This window comes from Pungitius pungitius, chromosome 16, assembly GCF_949316345.1.
Source record: "Pungitius pungitius chromosome 16, fPunPun2.1, whole genome shotgun sequence".
Lineage (NCBI taxonomy): Eukaryota > Metazoa > Chordata > Actinopteri > Perciformes > Gasterosteidae > Pungitius > Pungitius pungitius.
The window spans coordinates 8,434,537-8,455,088 of record NC_084915.1 but is presented as its reverse complement, the minus strand read 5'-3'; the positions used below and the strand labels follow the sequence as shown (position 1 = coordinate 8,455,088).

General features: G+C 39.8%; 2 protein-coding genes across 4 annotated transcripts; both read right to left on the bottom strand.

Annotated features, from left to right (window-relative positions):
- Positions 1–112: 112 nt before the first annotated feature.
- stag2a (STAG2 cohesin complex component a) lies at positions 113–14,881 on the bottom strand. 3 transcript variants are annotated; one of them, XM_037467173.2, is made up of 34 exons: positions 14,757–14,881; positions 12,394–12,511; positions 12,180–12,258; positions 11,835–11,993; positions 11,546–11,642; positions 11,390–11,466; positions 11,088–11,292; positions 10,818–10,969; positions 10,125–10,198; positions 9,815–9,938; positions 9,296–9,394; positions 9,021–9,100; positions 8,603–8,710; positions 8,105–8,213; positions 7,826–7,943; positions 7,613–7,716; positions 7,433–7,525; positions 7,263–7,352; positions 6,962–7,165; positions 6,803–6,873; positions 6,543–6,630; positions 6,326–6,406; positions 5,855–5,947; positions 5,570–5,744; positions 5,330–5,469; positions 5,137–5,238; positions 4,711–4,859; positions 4,496–4,624; positions 4,180–4,385; positions 3,792–4,029; positions 3,542–3,652; positions 3,266–3,392; positions 2,536–2,613; positions 113–2,129 (listed from the first exon to the last, which is right to left on the bottom strand). In XM_037467173.2, exons 2-34 carry the CDS (start codon positions 12,435–12,437, stop codon positions 2,106–2,108), a joined length of 3,828 nt encoding a protein of 1,275 aa, XP_037323070.2. In that variant the 5' UTR covers positions 12,438–12,511; positions 14,757–14,881; the 3' UTR covers positions 113–2,105. The 3 variants fall into 3 exon arrangements, with proteins under 3 accessions (XP_037323070.2, XP_037323071.2, XP_037323069.2); XM_037467174.2 differs by having other exon boundaries at positions 3,792–4,026; positions 14,623–14,837; XM_037467172.2 differs by having other exon boundaries at positions 14,623–14,836.
- Positions 14,882–15,955: 1,074 nt separating this feature from the next.
- On the bottom strand, positions 15,956–17,612 carry epd (ependymin). The gene is made up of 6 exons (XM_037467171.1): positions 17,454–17,612; positions 17,257–17,288; positions 17,021–17,158; positions 16,740–16,926; positions 16,557–16,638; positions 15,956–16,414 (listed from the first exon to the last, which is right to left on the bottom strand). The coding sequence occupies exons 1-6, from the start codon at positions 17,590–17,592 to the stop codon at positions 16,288–16,290; spliced, it is 705 nt and encodes a 234-aa protein (XP_037323068.1). The 5' UTR covers positions 17,593–17,612; the 3' UTR covers positions 15,956–16,287.
- Between the last annotated feature and the right edge of the window lie 2,940 nt (positions 17,613–20,552).

Genomic DNA, 20,552 nt, shown 5'->3' with positions numbered 1-20,552 from the left:
GTTAATATACATTTAACTACCCTTAAAAGAACAAACAATACTTCGGGATCCATCATTTTGTCTCACGCGTGAGATATGAATACAAATATCAAAGGATGCATCGGGACACACGTTGAGTAAAAACACAAATTTAATATACACAAAGATTTAAATATGTCTGAACATACAGATGTGTGGACATTTTCAGAAGTTCAATGCAAAACAGAGGAGGTTCAGAATTATCGGATAAATTCACTGGAAACACATTTTTCTCATCTGCTTCATATGAATAGTCAGTTTGTATATATTAAAAGGTTAGGACCACATGATCTGCTTCACTGATAGTGAGATTCTGAGGAAAATAAGGGATTTGTATTTAACTAAAATATGACTACACCATTTTCCATCAAATCTGAATCTGCCATCCATGCCAATACACAAAGGTAAAGAAATATCACAACAATCGATTGAAAGACAGACAAAACAATGAACTGTATGTGTATATTTTTTTTAAATGAGTTGCTTAACTCAAAGAAAAGTTACAATCTACTTAACCCTTTACTAAAATACCAAGCATAGAAACTGCAAATATAAAATGGTCACAGATTCACAGTATATTACACATCTGTAATTGTATAATATACCATTCTTATCCTATGATAATTGACAAAATTTCTAAAAAGTTGTAATTTAGAATATCTCAACAGTTCTTAAACACTCAACAGTAGCTCAACAAGTTGGCTTTTTGACGGAATCCTCTGCACACTTGCCAAATGGAAAAAACTAAACAAAATAACAATGCACACCTTCTGCAACCATTTAATATATCCATTCTTCTAAATATTGCAATAATTCCATGACTTTGTTATTTGATAGTATTAGATACTATACAGCGGAGAAAAATAGTCAAGATATAGGAGAGGTTTACATGTTTAAGATTGAGTCAAAATGAATCTTTGAGATTGTGAAGGCTCCCAATACTAAAAAATAATTTTAGATGCAGCCATTCTTTTTCCAAATAACTACATTTGAGCAATACATTACTTTTGCTCCCATTTGTTATAGAGATCAAATGCAAAATACAAATATCTGGCCATGTCTATACTAACAATCATTTTCATTAAAAAGGATTATTTCAACATCCATGTGAAATAACAGGATTAGAAACCAGTCATATACATTTGATTGTCTTTACAAAATATCTATAAATCAAAGTTATCTATAAGATATAAAAGCAGAACTCATACATTTCTAAAAAATACCATCACAAAGAAATCTGAGAATGTCATATATCATTTCTGGCAAGGCATTTGAACAGTATGAGACGCCAGTTCACATTATACTTTACTGTGTACATGTTTTGATATATGGCTACGTGCCATGCCAAAGTCTACAGTTTAAAAGGACAGGTGGTAAACACAAAAACACACCATTACAATGCATCGCAGCCCAATTTAATAGCCCTGCAATAAATGTGGTATTTAAAAAGCTTATGATGTTGAATTTTTGTCAAGATTGTATCAGTGAGGCATTGATTGGAGCCCATAATCATTTCGAAAAATATGGCTGTGAAATGACCATAAACTTGAATTTATACCTCTGTAACAAAATACAGTGTCATTATTCATCAAATAAGCATCAGAAAGGTAGTACTAATTTGCAGGGTTTATATTGTTTTATCAGCTGTAATTCATGAAATTGTGTTCACCACTCCTGTATATTGGCCATTATGTATTTACAAACCTTTATTGTCTACTGAATATAAAAGATTAAAGGTGTATATATTATTCATTTTAATTTGAGTCAGTTATTGTCCCCTCACCATGCACTTGCCGCATCATTTTGGTACGGCTTTAACTTGGTGTGATGAGCTAACATTAGGTTGGTTTCAGGGTATCTGAACAAAAACATAAGCCTGTCTTACTGCATTGTGACAAAAGTCCTGCATGAAAGTATCAAAATGAAATTCAAATTCATGCTCTCGCTTTAAGTTTTAACAAAGCGTTAAAGAGGCAAACATTGGTGTCTCACAAATCATTTATAGCAGTCCATTTTGCTCCATTCAGATTTCCGTCATCCATCTTCCAAGGATTTGGGTAAAAATACTTTCCTTGATGCAATATTTTTTAGAACATTGAAACATTGAGAACCTAAAGACACACAAAAGAAGTAGTTCAGAAATCCACAATCTTATAAACAATTTGTGTCTTTAGCCACATTATTGGTTGGACATTTATAAGTTAATATCAACTGTGTTTTCATTTTCAAATTCTGTGATTAAATAGGATTGAGAAAGAATTAGCAGGTTTTTAGATGTTTATATTAAAGTGATGGGTTTTTCTTTTATTTCTTCATAAGAATCCATTGTAAATACTCTTGCCACCATCTTCTATGGTGGAGAAGCTGGAGAGAGCAAGCAAAAATCATTGCTAACAGCCAACAGGAGGTGAGTATTTGATACTCAAGTTATCTGAAAAAGCAGGCTTACAAATCATGAATAACCATGACTCTTCACATTTGAACTAAAAGGCATTGTAAGAAGTAAATGATCCTTACCGAATCATCCATGATGGAAGATGGATCAAAGAAGTCCGGCTTTAGTTCAGTTCTTTCTCTGCGATTCTTTGATGCTGGCTGAAAAATAACAACTCAGTAAGAATAACGTAGCACAAAATGTAATGTAAATAAGGCTTTTTAAACTTTAGATTGAAAAAAAAAAAAGATCCTACACCAACTCTGGTAATAAAATCAAAAGATGATGCTGTTATAAAAAGCATGACTGGATCACACAGACAGTTAACATTTGTGACATTTACTGTTTACTGTTACTTTGCAGATGAAATCCCTAAAGGCACTTCCTCTATTTGTGGCCCCAGGAATGCACATGAACTTCATCTTCACCTAAATCTCAAGCTCATTTTGGCTAAATGGAGCATGACAGTAAGTTTCGGGACACTTTTAACTGTTTCGTTTCACTTTGATGATATATCAATTTTTGCAGCTGCACTAAGCAGCTGTTTTGAGAGGAAAACATTCTAAAGGCCATGTGTAAACTAGCTGGTCACCACAACAGTTTAACAGTGCTAAAATCCCATTGAATATTGAACCTGTATTCACTGCGGGGAGAAATACACAACTCCAAATGAATAATAATGTTCCTCCGTGACTGCTGTATGTCTAAAAAAGCTGTAAGAGTTTGCTATAAAAATTGTAAAAGATTTTTCTAGAAACAAATAGCATACCAACATTTGCATATATATATATATATATATATTTGTTATATTACCAAATCAATGTCCATCGTGTCAAAATCCATGCCCTCATTGATGTCCTCCAAGCGCTCCTCTGATGACATCATCACGTCTTCCACTATCGGTTCCTCATCGTCCTCCATAAGTCCTGAGCCTCGACGTCTAACAGTACACACAGTGCTTGTTATTAGACTGTGCGGTTTCACATACTGTCTGTTGCTTCAATGTTATTTACAAAGCGGTTCAATTTACCCAGTTTCCTCAACAATTTAAACATATTAAATGTACTTGGATGAAGAGGGGCCCCTTACATTGCTTGCTGCATGTGGTTCCTCATCTTGGCATAGTGCACGCTAACACGCTCCTGCTGCTGACGGGCTTCCGCTTGTTGTCTCTGAGTCAACATCCAAGTGACCTGGGTACTGTTGGTACAGTGTTCATCATTCAACACAACTATATCATTTCCACATTAAGTGAAAGGTGCACAAGAAGCAGTAAACACCAGCCATGTTAGAATATTAATTTCGAGGTGTGTGAGGGTTGGGAGAAAGCTGTTCCTACTTGTAATCGATAGCAGCCTCGTGGGGATGGTGCGGTGGCTGCTGGAGAGGCGCGGGCTGATGGGGATGCTGCTCTGGTGGCATGGTGAATGCGGCAGTGTAGCTGTCCTCCGGCCTCATCTTCTTTGGATCCCGGAGTACAGTGGAGGTGAGGTGGGGCGAATGCATCATGAGTGTCTGCGCGTTCTGCTCGCGGTTCATCCAGACGGCATCGCTGCTGCTGCAGCTGTTCTCCTCTGCTACACAAGAGAAGTTGAGAAATGATAGAGCTTCATCTATTTCCTGACATTTTGTTCAAATTACTTACATAAATTAATTAATGACATATACATGTATGACAATTTAAAGCCCTCCCCCTTCCCATTAACTATTTTCAGCTTTGAGCTCACCTTCAGGCAATTTCCTTTTGCTAGCGGTGCCTTGCTTGGATTTCTTACTCCTGGTGGACCCGCGACTGCTAATCCCACTCATGACAGACATGGTGTCATCATCTCCTCCTGCCTGTAAGGAGTTCCTGTAGGAGATGAGGGGCAGCCAGCAGTCCTCTCGCTGCAGCGCCATCTGAACGGTCATGAATCGCTCCAGGTACATGTGACTGTCAAAGCGTCAGAACACAACTGTCAAAGTTAGGATCTTCAGGTCCTCTTCAGCTCAATGCTCAACACAGACATAAACCATCTAACAAGTCTTGCAGCTCAAACTTACACTGTTCTCTTGTCCTGACGAATAAGTTTGCTGGAGAACTCGCTCAGGATATCCAAAAAGGCTAGATTGAGAGGTGGACTACCCTGTCCTTGGGGACTAGGCTCCTTAAAAGCAAACTCAATCCCATCCCTTAAACACAGAGAAATAATCATTTGGAATGCTCGTGGAAAGCTGTAAACCACAATGTCTTTGGAGTTTACAGGACTAGTACTTACTTGTGTAACATAGCAATAGCCTCCCTGGTCTTCATCTGATCCAAGCCAAAAGTCAACGAGAAGCGCCGGGAAAGCTCCTTTATGCCACAGAAGGCGGATGTTGAGCGATCAACATTAAAGCCAAGTTCTGACAACATCTCATTGAATAACTACCAAGGGAAACAACAGAGGAACAATTTTTACACAGTTGTTAAAGGTGGTTTCACAGACTAAATTCTTTAAATCAAGCTAAATTTATCCCAATTCATTTTTTAATAGGTTTAATAAAGACCATTTTCCTATTTCTGAAGCACACTAGAGCAACCTTGTGTAAAAGTGATGTCTGACGATGCAAAGATTCAGTTTACCTGATTTATCTACTAATAAATATTTAAAAAATAAAACAAGGCCTTGATACCTTTTCTCCACCCAAGTGAAGAAGCTTACCATTTGCAGACTCAAGCCGAGTGTCTTTGCGCATTGAACTTTGTCGATTTGTCTTGTTTTACTCAACGTTTCCTTGATGATATCTCCATAGTCATTGTAATACTAAGGAGAAAGAGAGGGAATACTGACATTAGGAAGTGCGGCGGTATCAGGCTTTCCTTTTAATTGATTTAAAAAGAGGGTTTAAACATACCCTCATATATTGTTTAAATATATCTGCTCCGGTGTTGATTTCCACCACATTGTAAATTATTAATTTGCAATAGGAAGCTAAAAGATTTCTTCGCTTGTGCAGATCCTCAATTTTACTGGCTTCATCATCTGGCTGTCCGTCTGGAAAATACAATTTTAAAAAATCATTACAAGTCAATGCCCCCTTGCTTCTTAAATGTTAGTGTGGTTGGTTGACACAACAGAGTCTGACAACTCTGACCTATGCTGTTGTTGTCGTCATCCTGATCAATGAACACTTGATCCAGGATGAAGTTTAGCATCTCTGCCTGCAAAGAAGAGTCTGGTGTATAGACCAGAGGCTCCAGTCGTTCCCGGCCTGAAGACATAATTTGGTGACTGAAGATCAATAGCAGATCACAAAGTATGGTGAAGGCCTGGAATAAACAAAACACTTCAGCATTTATGAACATCGTCAGAGGTACCGAACAACGGCCATGTAAAAGAAGTCGGCAGCAACAGAACAGTCCCGTCGGCGTAACCCCACCTGTTCTTTAACGGCGCTGTTGATGCTGTTCAAGTAACGCTGACACATTAAGAAGAAAGCTCTCATTTGCTTTCTCAGGGTCACCATATCACCCTAAGAGGAGCAAATGTTCGGTTAGGCAGTCCCGCAAGTGAAAGAAGTACAAGAAAAGTACTGATGGTACTTTATGAATATACAAAACAATAGTTCAGTTGTCAAAAAAAGAGAAATATAGTAAATTATCAGCATGGTTTAAACCAGATACAAATCATATTAACTGGTGTGCAGGTTTAATACTTGCTGAAACATAATAGTGCCTAAATCAGTCTTTGAGAATAATGACAGCTTTATTCATACATTTTGTGAGAATGATGTGACAATAAATGTAAATGTACTCAATGTACTTTGCTAATAGCTGTCATTTGACAAACTGATATTTTATGAACAATCATTTTGCCAAGTATACTAAAAATGTACCATGTATGTAAATACCTTCAATGAACTGCCATCAGAAACCTTCGCTAGATGCCACAGGATGATGTAATGTGTGCACTGCATAGCGTGAATCACAATCTGAGGAAATAGAAGCAAGCAAATCAGACGAGCCACACTTTTTCACACAAGTAACCAGGTTACGCCTCCAAACAGTTAATAGTGGCTTAAGCATTTTGGGGAGGTTACTGAGAAAGTTGGAGAAGACTGCGGTTACCTGTTCAGGCATGTCCCCGTTCTGCAGACCTGTGTTAAGTAGCCGGTAGTTGCCGGTGAAAAGATCCCATTTAGAGAGGTCATGCGCACTGGAAGCAAAATGAATGCAAACAATAAATAACACATAATAACATTCATGCACATGTCATTAATTCCCCTCATTAAAGAAAAAACAACTACAACTTTGACGCTAGAAATGCGATGCTCTCTCTGAACAAATAACAGTACATGTAAATAAGAAATAAATATGAACTGCTTTACTTGTGGAAAGCAGTGATCTTCTTGAGTGTAGCCAGAACCTGGTAGGAATCATCTTCGTCTGGTTCTCCGCCCTTACGAACAAGAAGAAAAAATCTGGGTGGTGTTCACACCAGCCTATCCAACTGGGAATATGTTTGCAAACATTCCACTGACACCTACCTCTTGCAGAAAGTCCTCCAGGAGTCTATTGAACTTGTCTACGAGTTCATCGAGCAGCTGGGAGCGAGTGATGTTCACGCGGTTGAATATGGTGAATTCCTCGTTGCAGAGAGAGTGGTAGGTGGTCGAGCAGGCCTCCAGCACCTCAGTGTCTGTGTGCTTATCCTGGACTTCCCAGATTTGCCGCAACAAGGCATCCAAATGCTTAATGAGGACATGAGAGCACAAGACATTGCTTAATTGAAACTGCATGCAATTTACAAATTGCGTGAACAAGAAAAAAGTGTAAAAGTTGACAAACCTTTTCTAACCGGCCCGTTGTGTAGATGTCAAGATCAAAGTACTTTGGTATTTGCAGCAAATTGGTCACCTTATCGATATCGACGCAGTACTTTGACGAGAAAAGAGAAAGCCTTTAGGCTGAATGGTCCCGATTCTAACTCGTTGTCAACACCGAACACAAATAGTCACCTTCGACAACAACAGGGGCAATGCGACCGCAAACATCTCTGTGATCCGTGTCCGATCGTCCAGCTGGGTCTTCTTCTCTTTGGCACTCAGGACCTTATTCCATGCACAAAAAACAAAAATAACCAGAAGTCATTCAAGAAACAGGTCTAAGCCACGTGAGCACGACAACCAGACACTCACCCTTTTCCCCGTGCCTCGGCCTACAGGAGGGTGGCATTCACAAGCCTGCCGGATGACGCAGAGCATTATCTCCACCAGAGCCGTCTCCTGGCGATCGGTCAGTGCTGAGGATTGCAGGTATAGACGCTCAATGACTGAATCTTACGAGCACCAGGAAATAAAATGAAAGAAACAAGAGTAGCAGGAAATAAAAATGACAGGGTGGTTTGTTACCCTCCTCTCCTGGCACGGGCTCATCCAGCAGCAGGCTGATCATCGTCTCCCAGTCCTTCAGCAGCTCTGACCCACACTCCCACAAGCTATCCACCAAGTAGGCCCCATGTTCATGGAGCTGTAGCGCATCAAATGGGAAAATGGAAAGGAATGCTTGCTTGCTATCAGTTTGATAAAAGAATAATTGAAATGATTGCATCATCCAAAATGAAATCAACAGATGGTGGGATGGGTATAATGAGATTAACATCCAGAAAAAAGACACAAATTCCCGGTTACCTCGCTCTCCAAGAAGAAGAAGACAGTTGTCTTGATCAGGCTGCCATTGAGGCTGTGCCTGCCCCTCCTGGGTAATCCCTCCTCTTCAGGCCCTCGATGGCTGAAGAGCCTTCAATCAACACAACATCAAAGGCTGTTAAAAAGGTCTGCTTAAGGCAGGTGGTCTAAGGAACTGCTCTGCCTGCAGTCCCATAGAGTGGCTACATGATGGGGCTAACGTACGTGTCACACATTAACAGATTTCAAAAGACTTCCCCATTAAAATAGCTGTTTTCATGCTTTCCGGTAGTAAAGCGTCCAGTTCAACATAATTCCCTTAATGATTTTTGTATATAAAGGCTCTGGTGGTTTGATGAATTCAGCATAACAATATTGCTACACTGATTTTACTACTGTAATTTATTTAATGTAATCTCACACGGTTCATTTTGCAGGAATGCCAATTATTAGGACTTCGGTGGCTGAAAACCGGCTTCTTTTAGATCAAAAGACTCTTACTTCTTGTACAGAAATTCTCCAGCAGAAACAGCGATGGGTCGATGTGCTGAGTAAACCAGATGATAAACACTCTCACAGTCCTCTGCTGTCAGCACCTCATCACTGCACCTGTTAGATCAAAAAGATTAACACTGTTAGTTATAAAGCCCAGTCCCCTCAATCAAATATAGACTTAACATAATATGGTCATATTCTCCCCATTTAAGACTGAGCTACCTAAACAATCAACAACAATCAGGACCGAAGACTTTGAGTTACAATCCTATATATTAAACCCCAATCTGTGGCAAGATTTTATCACAACACAAGTTTATCTATAAAGTTGACTTTAATGTGTTCAATGTCTCTACAGTCACATTATAGGATTTTACAAAAAAGCACAAATGCAAAACAATGAAGAGAAGGGAAGGTTACTCACTGTAGGACAAGTGTCAGAAGCTTGATGGCTTGTACTGCAACATCGTATTCCTTGTCCAGAGTCATGGACACAATGCGGTCCTGTCAACGACAGCAGCGTTTATGTTTCACATCATGTTTCCTCAGACAGACGACCTGCGCAACATCAGCTGTCATGACGTGCATGGGTATGGTGATGTCAACATTACGTTATACCTCTTTAGTTATCGGACATGTGAAGACCCATCAGTAAAATGTTTGTAAGTCTCCAACACATTTCAACGACTGCTGGCATACCTTGAAGCGACTTGTGAAGAGCTCCAGGCGCGCGCCAAGCTCTCTGCTGTGGAACAGGCTTTGGAGGGCACCCAGACACTTCAGTCGCACCTCACCTTGCTGGAGTCACAGTAGAAATACATCTATTATGTGCCATGTTTGAAGTAGGGCGTTACTTTGCCTTGACCCCAAAGCTGTTTATCATTAGCACATTTTTAGACAAAAGATAATGATCTGCGTCAGTAGGAGTTCATTTATTTTTGGTTTTTAATTCCTTTGCCACAGGCGAATAATTTGATCAGATTTTAAAAAGATCAAAGTCAAGCCAATACAACACTAAAAGTTGAAATCAAGTAAACAATCTCTAATTTGACTCTTATTGTGAAATGACTGCAGAAGCACTTAATTAATAACATTGGATAGTTTGATTTACGCTGCGGTTAGAAATTGGTAAATGTATTTTTATCACTCCATCAGCTTTTCTTAAGATAAGTTTGATTTGTAGTTTTCCCAGAAAACAGTGGCTGGCTGTTAGCTCACCTTGTCGTGCATTGTCCAGCCAACATACTTCAGGTAACTGTCATTGAGGAAGGCGTCACTGTACAACTTCATCCACACTCCGATCTCCTCAATACAACTAGCTCGGATTTCAGCAATAGCATCACTAAAAGGGAAAAAAACACAAAAGATGTATTTCAATTTAGTCATTAACATAATACAACATACCTTTGTGGGAACACAAATGTTCAGACTCAAATCTGAACTAAAATCATCTGCACTTGAGTGAGTGCTAATGTTATTTTGACACTAGAGGGCACCAAAAGCCAACAATGAACAGAGGTCCACTTACCGATATCTGTGCACAAACACTCCTTTGAAAATCGCATTCATCATGTTTTCAATTTCATCTTGATTTTCTTGAAGCTGAAAGAAAGACAGAAAATGATAGTTATCAAATGACATGCACGAAGAAAGCAAAGACAAAAATACCTTGTTTGATCCTCAATCACTAACACAAATAGGTCTTGCAGGAAGAGGTCTGTTTGATGTAATTTGACCCATGGCAAAAGGGAAAGGTCGGCACTCTATTTATTTTTCTTATTTTCTAAAGAATACAAGTCAAACACATAATGTAAGACACTGATAATCACAGGTATATTTAGACAAGCTGATCTCATGGCCCACATGACAGGATGTTACAGTGTTGGTGCAACAGGGGGTGATATCGGAGAGCACTCTTTGGATCAGATTCCTCTCACAACTTATTGTGATGTGGTATTATTTTTGCAAAGTGCAGATCAATATATAGAAAAAATGTAAATTCCTCCTCTGCACCGACGTTGATTCATAGCATTTCTTCTGTAACATTTCTTGTCTTGTCTCGTCACATTTTATTTATTATGTGAGCTAACTGGCTTCTCTGAGAATACCGCAACAAACAGACTCATATGTGGAGTCCCGTGCAAGGGTACCTCGCGCCAGTACAGACAACACTTTGCTGTTACAGCATTTGGAGTCATAGACAAAGTGTATTTCTTCTTACCTCTTTACGCTTCTGTAAGAGGAGCTCCAGCCTATCGCTGGCCCTTTTGGCAACCACCTTGTTCCTCTCCGCATCATACTGTCTCTGCGTGTTGTCCATGTTGATGCTCAGGTTGAGGGCGACATTCACCAAGGCCGTCATCAGCTTCATGGCTGCAGGAGAAAAGAAAATTCAGGGGACAAACAGAAAGGAATAACGCGACCAACACAATAAAAGCGCAGACGTGCAGCCAGGAGTGGAAATGCAGAAACGTGCACATTGAAAACTGACCTGCCAGTGTGCTCGTATGTCTGAACGCCCTGACCTGTGAGTCGGACAGGCCGGTGAGCAGTGAGATGACCGTGTCCATCATGTACTCATCGTAAATGATGCTGTACTGACACTGACGCACCAGAACCGCAATGAAGTCACAGAAACTTATCCGGAATTTCTTCCACTGTGGCCCTGACATAGTAAACGGGTAGTCACCGCTGTCCTGTTGGATGACATCAGAGGCAGGGTAACAATCCCATTGGTTTCATGGGGGTCACTTCTCCTCAGTGTCTGCCACATGCTGTTATCTGATGCCTCACCTCATCAAACTCCTCTGTCATTTTTCGGATGATTTCCGAGTTCTGCATGTGTCTGAACATCTCTCCGCTCACAGCGCCTGTGTGGAGAATTTTCATTTGAATTTGTCTCGAGGCACCTGGCTTGCTGCGTTGTCACCCGGGCAATACCACACAAACCTTTGCAGCCGGAGCATTGAATGAAGAAGTTGATTAAGTCCAAGAGAGCGTGGTCCCTGTTGTTCTTGTATGCCTCAATCCAGTCATCGACAACGGACTGGAAAAGATAAACCCACCATGACAAATACAACTTTGGAACAAGATTTCAAAACATCGCTCCATGTTCAGGATGACAAATACCATTTCCCCATAACAATTTAATCCAACTAAATGGGAAAACCACAGCTCTAACCAAAAAAAACAATGAAAAACAAGACAGAATGACATGCCTACAGCAGTGTGTACCCACCTGTGTGGCACTCTTCCCCATCTTAACCACCTCGAACAGGGTCATGTTGTCCATCCCGTTCTCCTGATGATGGCCGTTCACCCTGCCAAGACCGGGGGCCCTCCCTGCTCCCCCACCTTTGGCCTTGTCTCCAATCGCCTTCTTCCCTTTCTTGGCTGCCTGTAGGGGAGGAAGATGTCAAATGGAAAAGGAAAGTGTGTTATTGTGTTGCATGCATTACACGCGTGTGCACACTGGCCAGCGTGTCGGGTTACTGGGAATGAGGAATCTGCCACAGCGTGGGACTAACTGACATCACAGACATGTAAAATATATAAATGAAGATCAAAGGTTTGCATAACATACCATGCCCTTTCCTGTCTTTGCATTTTTGCCATCAGGATCCTCAAGATCGGTATCAGAAGACAACTGAGATTCTGCCTCTCTGTGCACAGCAGATGAAGTCATTACCAAAATGAAACAGACTTCAAAGATAACATAACTTGGGATAACATGACAGTGGTCACAATAAGAAAAATTACAAAAGAAAGGTATTTGCTTTGGTATTTGCTTTGCTTACTGAGCAAATTGAAACTCTGTGTGCAAATCCTGCGCTGCTATCATTTCTTTAACATTTTCTGGACTGCTGAGGTGTGTGCGTCTACTGCTCTAGACCCCAAGCAACAAGGTATCTGCACCTGGAAAAGAAGACAAAAAAGAGACAAGTTTGTCGATGAGGACAATGACACTGGCTGTGAAAAGTCATGAACACATCACAGTATATCTCACAAACATCTTAGTTTCATGACCTAAGGGGGAGAAAGAGAATAGGTTTGTTTCGATTGTCAGGAAGACAAAGGCCCTTGGGGACATGAAACAGCTGTTTGGCTACTGTGCAAAAAAAATGTCCCTAATTTGTCTCTATTCATGCAGCAGATTGGGGAAAGTTTGCTCATCTATGCACTGCTTTTTACAAAAGAAATGTGGAGATGTTGATGAAAACCCTTTTTGCACATTCTCTGATATTATTAGCCCAAAATATAATAATCTCAACTGCTTAACTGACAACGGAAAGGATCATTATATGCAGCCCTACCTTAACAACACATCTACAGCTCTCCTCAACAACCAAGCTTTTGTTTAAGCCTTAATGGTTTGCTCCCCTCAGTCATTGCACTGACTCTCTGTATTCTATAATTCTACTCAAAGTGAACTCCTCAGATCCTGCTTTTATTTCTACAAACTGTGAAGAGAATGCAGACTTTAAATTGAGCAGTTGGATATATTACATATCATAATTCTTGTGAATCACACAATTTAAGTTTTCTATTTTGCATTATAACCTCGGGCTGAATAAATCAAATCAATTAGTAGATGTCATTGAATAAAAGTACCAAATGTATGGTAATTCATAGATCAAATACATGAGGATTGTGTGCATGTTTAATATTTAATGCACGTTCTACTTAATTTCATAAAACTGTTAACTCCTGCCTGGGTTTATTGACAGCTTGGATTATGTACAGAGGCATGGCTAATATTAATGAAACACAACCATATTTTAGAGCTCAGTACAATGTGTGTTTTTGCAGCTGAATAGGGAAATGGTATAAAACACATAAAACGTATAAAATGATCCCGTTTTCTGGATAAGTGAAATCATTTGTAAAGGATAGGGTATAATCAAATGGTGATTTTGTGTAATGTGTCTTATTCTTCCCCGGCGGTCAGACCCTTTATCAACTCAACTCAAATGAGCAAGTGACAGCAGGCACACTGCAGACGCACAACTTGTATGGACCCACCACACAACCAACACAACATGTGTGTGTGTGTGTGGTCTCTCAAATTGGGAAAATGTAATCAAATGAATCCTGTAATTGCAATGCAAACAGGGCCCTGGAATAGATGTATAACGTCCTTTCAGGTTAGGACGTAGTTTGCGAGCCAGATACCAGTGAGTTTCCAGCAGAACAAATGGCATACGGTATGTCTCAACTTGTTAAAATGACATCAGAAGTTGTCAGCGAAGGGAAATCTGTGGGGGCGTGTCTAGTGTAAGGCGCCATCCCGGAATGCGATGTAAATAGTACGTGGTTGGGCTTTAGCTGAAAAGACGATTTAATACTCTCGGCACCATAAATGTAAACACGTAACGTTATTTTTTCTTGAGCCCCTCGATGTGAGGTCGGTCGCTTTCTTGGACGAGTAACTTAACTCATGGGCAACAGTCTTACGTATGCCGATCGATGTCACATTTCACTTTTAATGTCACTTTGAATACATCATTAAGCCAGTCGATCCCCAAACAGTTGTGAAGCGCACAGTTCTTTTTACTTCCGAGATACCGACGCAGATGAGTCCATGTCTGGTGGATCCGATCCTCGCTGGCTAATGCCGCGAGCTAACCTCACTGACATCTGATGTTAGCCGCTCCTATATCTACACAACTACCTTTGGCCCCGTCATTCGCATCGAACAACTCATTTCGGGATAAGGATTCACTTCACAGGAGATTAGCCTTTCATTTTGCTCGCGCCAGATAAGCGTTAACTTCGCTAGCGTTACCGTTAGCTGTAGCAGGCTAACCCGAGTACTGCTTAACACCAGCCGGAATGTTACATCGCCGTTATTAAACTAACGTTAGTTATTAGAAATTCATTGTGATGAAGTTGTCTTTCTATGTTAATCCCTTTCGACAACACACGTGCCAAGTGTCCGGTCGGCTAGCGAACACAGCAGCCTCGAAGACAAGCTCCCTGGATGTCAACGTTAGCTATCCGCCATTTTACAACTTCACGTTACTTACCTCGTTTTTAAAATCACAGACGAACTGAAAACCAAATAATCCAAAAGTCGAGGACTTTGGAAGGAGGGCCCTGTCGTTATTTCCCCACACAAATTGTCATTTCCTCATAAATAAAAGTTTTATTCGTAGCTTACGTTAAGAAGCTCCTTGGTGGCTAACGTAGCCAGGTACAGTTTGTATTTTCAGTGTTGTGCATGTGGCACGCGCACCACCTGTCGGTGGCTCCGCGAACTGCAGCTAAGAGAAGGCCGTCGTGTCTGCGCACTCCGGCTTGTGACTCTGCTGCCGTGTTTCCACCACAGCTCCAACCGCTCGTTTACTCACTGTTGGAAAATACCCACTTCAAGAAGCAACATTAAAATGTCTCGCCACGTAACTTCTGGGATTACAAATGCATCACGGATGTATTTGTGTGTTGCGGGAGGAAAATATGTGTACACATCTCAGGAATGTAAATAGTGAGGTGGGTTAACCTTGAGTTTTGGGATAAGAGGAATATTTCCAAAACAATTACACATCATCATTCCTTCATGACACAAGTGATCATTACAGAATCAATGTCACAGTTTTGACCTTCTTTATTGAATTCATGAATTAAGTTTGTGTAATAGAATCTTGTGTAATAGTATAAAAGATACTTGGGGAAAAAACACAAGCAGTTTATAATCTTTAACAATATTGAAAGATGTAAAAAAACATCAGGAATCAGGGTCTGTTTGTTAATGTTTAACCATGATGAACAAGGAAACCGTGTTAGTTATACCCCAGCTAATCCAGAAGGCTGAAAGCAGTGTACGTGATGGTTTCATTTCATAACCTTATATTTTATTTGTTTAGCTCTAAAACTCATACTTAACACTGGATTTGATACTGTAGATTGTCCTCCAGACCATGAAATTTCATATTACTACAACCCTGTTTTTATTCAGCTATTTTATGTTAATAGTTGGTATATTTACACTGATATAACTTGTAGGACGTTATTTATATTCATACTTGTATCAACACGGTTGTTAGACTTCAAGATAGACAGTTCTTCAAATTAAAAACTGATATTGTGTGTAGAAGTTACTATTCCTAAAACTGTAAAATTGTTTCTGGATCTCTCAACACGGCCGATTTGAAGGATTCTTCAGGGTGACGGGGTCTGCACACAGTAGAAGGAACAGGTAGTCAACCTGTGGGTCCCATAGTGGATTCATCCGGCTATACAGCTCTGAAATAGTTTACTGTTTCTTGCCTCGAAACGTGCTTGATTAAAGGTTTTACAAAGTCAAAACAGTGAAGAAGGAAATAATCTCGGATTTAAAATGAAACTTGTCTCTTTACACCATTGACGGATTTGACATTTTATTGTTCCATTGATCATATCTTACAGGCATTGTAAGCAGTACCAACTTGAAAAGCCACCAAACGGTTAGTAATTTTGACTAATTCTATAATCCATGACATATCTCTTTCCTTTACATCAAGTGTATGTGTACAGAATGATCCATTTAAAACCACATCTTCATAATGGAGAGGGAAGACTTGATGGAAACAGCTGTGATGTAGTGCATTGTTACATAAAAAGCTCAAGTCACACATGAAAAGCAGAGAAAAGTCTAAACTTCTGGCAGGCCACTCTCGTATAGGTGTTGGATCTTCTGCCCGTCCAGGTTTCATTTACATGAACTCATTGAGGAAGCTGTTGACTGTCCCTTCCGGTGTGTCCTCCAAAGGCTGCCCCACACAATAGGAGGGCACCAACAGAAGATCCGGATCCTTGATCTGGATTTCAACCTCTGTGATGCTGTGAAAGTGATACAAACACGACAATGGGATTCTTCAAGCACATCCATTTTAGCCTTGTGCAATTAACAGATGCAAGAGAGTCTCACAAATATACCTGGAGTGTTATTTTCCCAAGGATTTAAAAAAAAAAAATCACCAACCTGACCATGAATGAATAGGTGTCATGGAAGTACATCGTGCACACAGGCAGACATCCCATGGTTACAGACATGGAGTAGCAGCCTGAAAAAGAGAACACGATTAAATACCAAATAACTCACATTATAAGGCCCATATTGTTATTATCTTTATTCCATGTGGTATTTTTGCAGCATTTCTTTCACCTTTCATGTCTGGCATTGATCCTGCCCATTCATGGGTTTTTAACCCCTCCCCTTTAATTGATGGACTCCCAGTGTTTTTTACACCCTTAAATGTCGCATCATCGGGGATATCCAGAGGGTGCTGGGTGCATTGCAAGGATTTTTTCTCACAGCTCTGGTTTCTGCTGTCAATCTCATAGAAAATCCCCTGCAGGATGCAGACACAGGTTCAGGTGTCAAGGCGCAAAACAGCAAGTGATCTGTGCTATTTGTATTTTTATTTGACGAGAGAAATCACCCACCTCGTTAAAGAACATCAGCAGGTCCAAACCCACGGATGTGTTCGCAGGGTGGCTCTCGTTGGATCTGAACCGTAGCTTCTTGCCCATTGAATCATAAGTAAATGCACCACACGCTTTTGTGTCACCCTTCAAGGACATCTGCAGTTTGATGGAACAACAGGCAATAAGAACCATTGAGTTTAATGCTAGATTTTAAAACGTTACAAAAATAAAAACGACACATTTGACAAACTCACCACATTCATGAATCCTGTCATGTTGGGTGCATCTGAAATACAACAGTTGGATGAGTCTCACACCGACTAACAACCAAATATCAACCATTAGAAACATTTCAAACTAATATATAACACATTATCTAACTACATGACATGAGATAATTCAAAAAGCAAATAATAGGGACAACCAAAAAAAAGGAACTTAAAATTCTTACGGCAGGGATGATGGGGATCTGCATTGGTGGTGGCAGTCAGGCACATGAAGACGAAAAGCGTTACGGCTGCATACATTCTCCTGGTAGAGAGGGAGGAACAAATTATAAGTCGAGACGGCGAAAGCAAACCTAAGTTCATCTACCTTTCAGTGAAGTTACTGCGGCTTTTATAGGGATCCAATCTGATGAAGTCAATGAGTATTACGTAAAAGGACCCAGGACTTCAAACGTCAAGCTGTCTAAACAAATTAGACCCAGTTGGTGGTGACCCAGTATGACAACTTTCTCTTCTTCTGTGATTGTGCAGCTGTCCTCAGATGTTTTCGTGCATTGTTTACCTCTGCCCCTTTTCGGTCAAGCAGGGACAATCATGTAGGTTTATAGGTTCTTGGAACGAAATTTGAAATCTCTAAATAATGTCAAGGGGCCTTATTTAATTCTATGATTAGTGATAACAGCTTCCAGTTTACAATGATAGGATGATAGGGTTGAAGGTACAGTACGTTCAAAGTCATTTAAAAAAAAAAAAAACTTTCTGCATGAACTGGAATGTTATAGAGTGTAAACAGCTACGGATATTTTAACACAACCTTGGGCCTTAAGACTACTTTAATGATCTTCATGGTTGGTTGAAGCCTGGGTGAAAATGACAGGAAATAGGCCAAATTGATGCTTTTCATGTAGTAGTACTACTACGACTACTACGTAGAAAGATCTGCTCCCTGTTTTCACTGAAGCAAAACAATGGTGATATTGGGAGGTGCAACGGTGCAAAATCAAATAAAGAATATAGAGTTTTAACAATCGGTTAAATTCTTTTCCGGCACTGACCGGCCTCCTAAAACACCCTCACTGACCCTTTCGTTTATTAAAGTGATCCAAGCTAAATAGAAAGCCTGGGGAGTTCATTCCAGGTCAAATCCACGAGCCAGATCAAAAATGTGTTGTTGCCGCGACTACACTTTGTGCAGCTGTCTCTTGTTCTTTTGCACAATTCCCTGTTGTGTTCGGGCTTTAAAGCAAAACACTTGGTGCACTCTATCAAACAGGTGACAAACAGCAGTAACTTATTTCTTTAGGTCATTAATCAACATTATGTTTTCTAAAAGCTTTGAAACATTGATGTTGCTCAATCATTTTTTGATAAATACATGATGCACAAATACAATATAGCAATACTTATTTTACCACGAGATGAATAAGGGAACTGCATGTCACTGCAGAAAAAAAGGAAATAAATACGCGACAAAACCGAAAGGGATGTTTGAAACCACAAATGGATGACACTGAAAATAGGCTGAGAGTAGCTTGTAAGGGAAATTTGGCATTACTGTATGAGGGGAATATGGGAGGTGGTTGCTAAAACGAGGGAAGCCCTTCTACTCGTGCACCCATTCCTCTTTTAATGAGCGTGTCATGACAGAGGAAGTCAGCATGTTTGTGAACCGTGACTAACCCACTGACCCAACTGACAGTTTCGTACTCAATAGTTTCTACACAATCATATTTTCTTGTGTAGTTTCGTAAAGGCCAACAGTATGCATTTTTCAAGTGTCATTTTTATGACAAATAATAAGCATATGTATTATTGGCATAATGCTGTGTATATTGTTGAGTGTTTTTTATTATATATTATTATGGGAGAGGCTCAATTATTAATCCACATGGACATATTTATCAAAATCATGAATCATTCCGAGGTCTTTAGTCTTTTTTAATGTGCATACCAGTTTGGAAGGACTTTTTTCATTAATAAAAGAGTTCTGAAAGTCTCAGTGAGCAATGTAAACCAGAGAAGGCTTGGTTTGCAATAGTATAGTATTGTAGTAGTAGTATGTTGTGAGCACAAAAACTGACATTGCAATGCTGAGGTGAACCGAGTCGAACCTCAATACTACGGCTTTGCTTTCTCTCTTTGCTCCTATCCTTTTTGCACTGTGTGACTGAAATATGTAGTTATTTTTAAAATGAACAACACGCAGGAAAGCCCCATACACACAACGTCTCGTGATGTCCGATAATTGAATTAGTTGACGATATTGCTGGGGGTTGTAGCTCAAAATCTATTATAGAACTATAGAACTATAAACAACAGACTGAACTATTACGTCACAGTGTGAACTTTGAACCCATGCTGAACACTTGCCTTGAGGGTTGACGGTACAAGAAAGCGCCAAGACTTTCCCGCTGGCCAGTGGCATACCAATGTGAAACTGACCATCAATGAGGTAGGCTGAAACCAGTAGTTGTTTTGTGTTCCAAGGGCAATGGAACTTTCAAGGATTTTATTCAAATCTTCTGAGATTGCACCGGGTTTATCTCTGACAAATAATAGCATCCTCTGAGAATACACATGCCCTTAGTCTGTGGACCCGTGATTCTGGGAAGTATGATTGTAGAAAGAAACTAGTCCAAATTGAATTAGACTTGTCTTTTGAATCTAATCAATCAACGTGGCCCAGTTTCATCATAAAAAAGACCCCAGTGACAACTAGGCCTTACATTTTCATGATAGATCAGTCTTATTACATTTAACAGCTGTAATGTACACCACAAAACTGGGAAATGAATGACGCAAAAGACCAGCATTCAAAAGATCTAATTATTTAATGCAGCATTGTTAAAGTGTATGATTTCAACCCAAACCAACTTACACAAACTACTGTACACATTCCTAACTACATCTAATTCAAGTGCTGATTAAAACAAAAGCTTTAATCAATTCAGCAATATTTTTAATTTTCAGTGTGTTGACAGAATATCCCCCCCAAGGTTCATTTATTTGAATGTTGGGTGACTTCCCACATCAGACTTATCGCTGGTTGGGAATTTACCTCCAAATAAGGATCAAGTCATTTATAAGTGTGTGCAATTTTCTGGAAGATGGAGCTGTTCACTTGGCCGTGAGGACTAAACTACATTGAATTTCTTTCAACAAAACTTTAAATTGTAATAAGAACATTTTGAAAGAACTTGCAGAATCCAACTCAATTAAGCCTATACATAATGATGGATGTCAAATGGAATCTACAGTCATTTCAAAGTTGTAACTGTAGCAGTGCACAGAAGCAATCAATGCACAACGAAAGTATCTTTTCA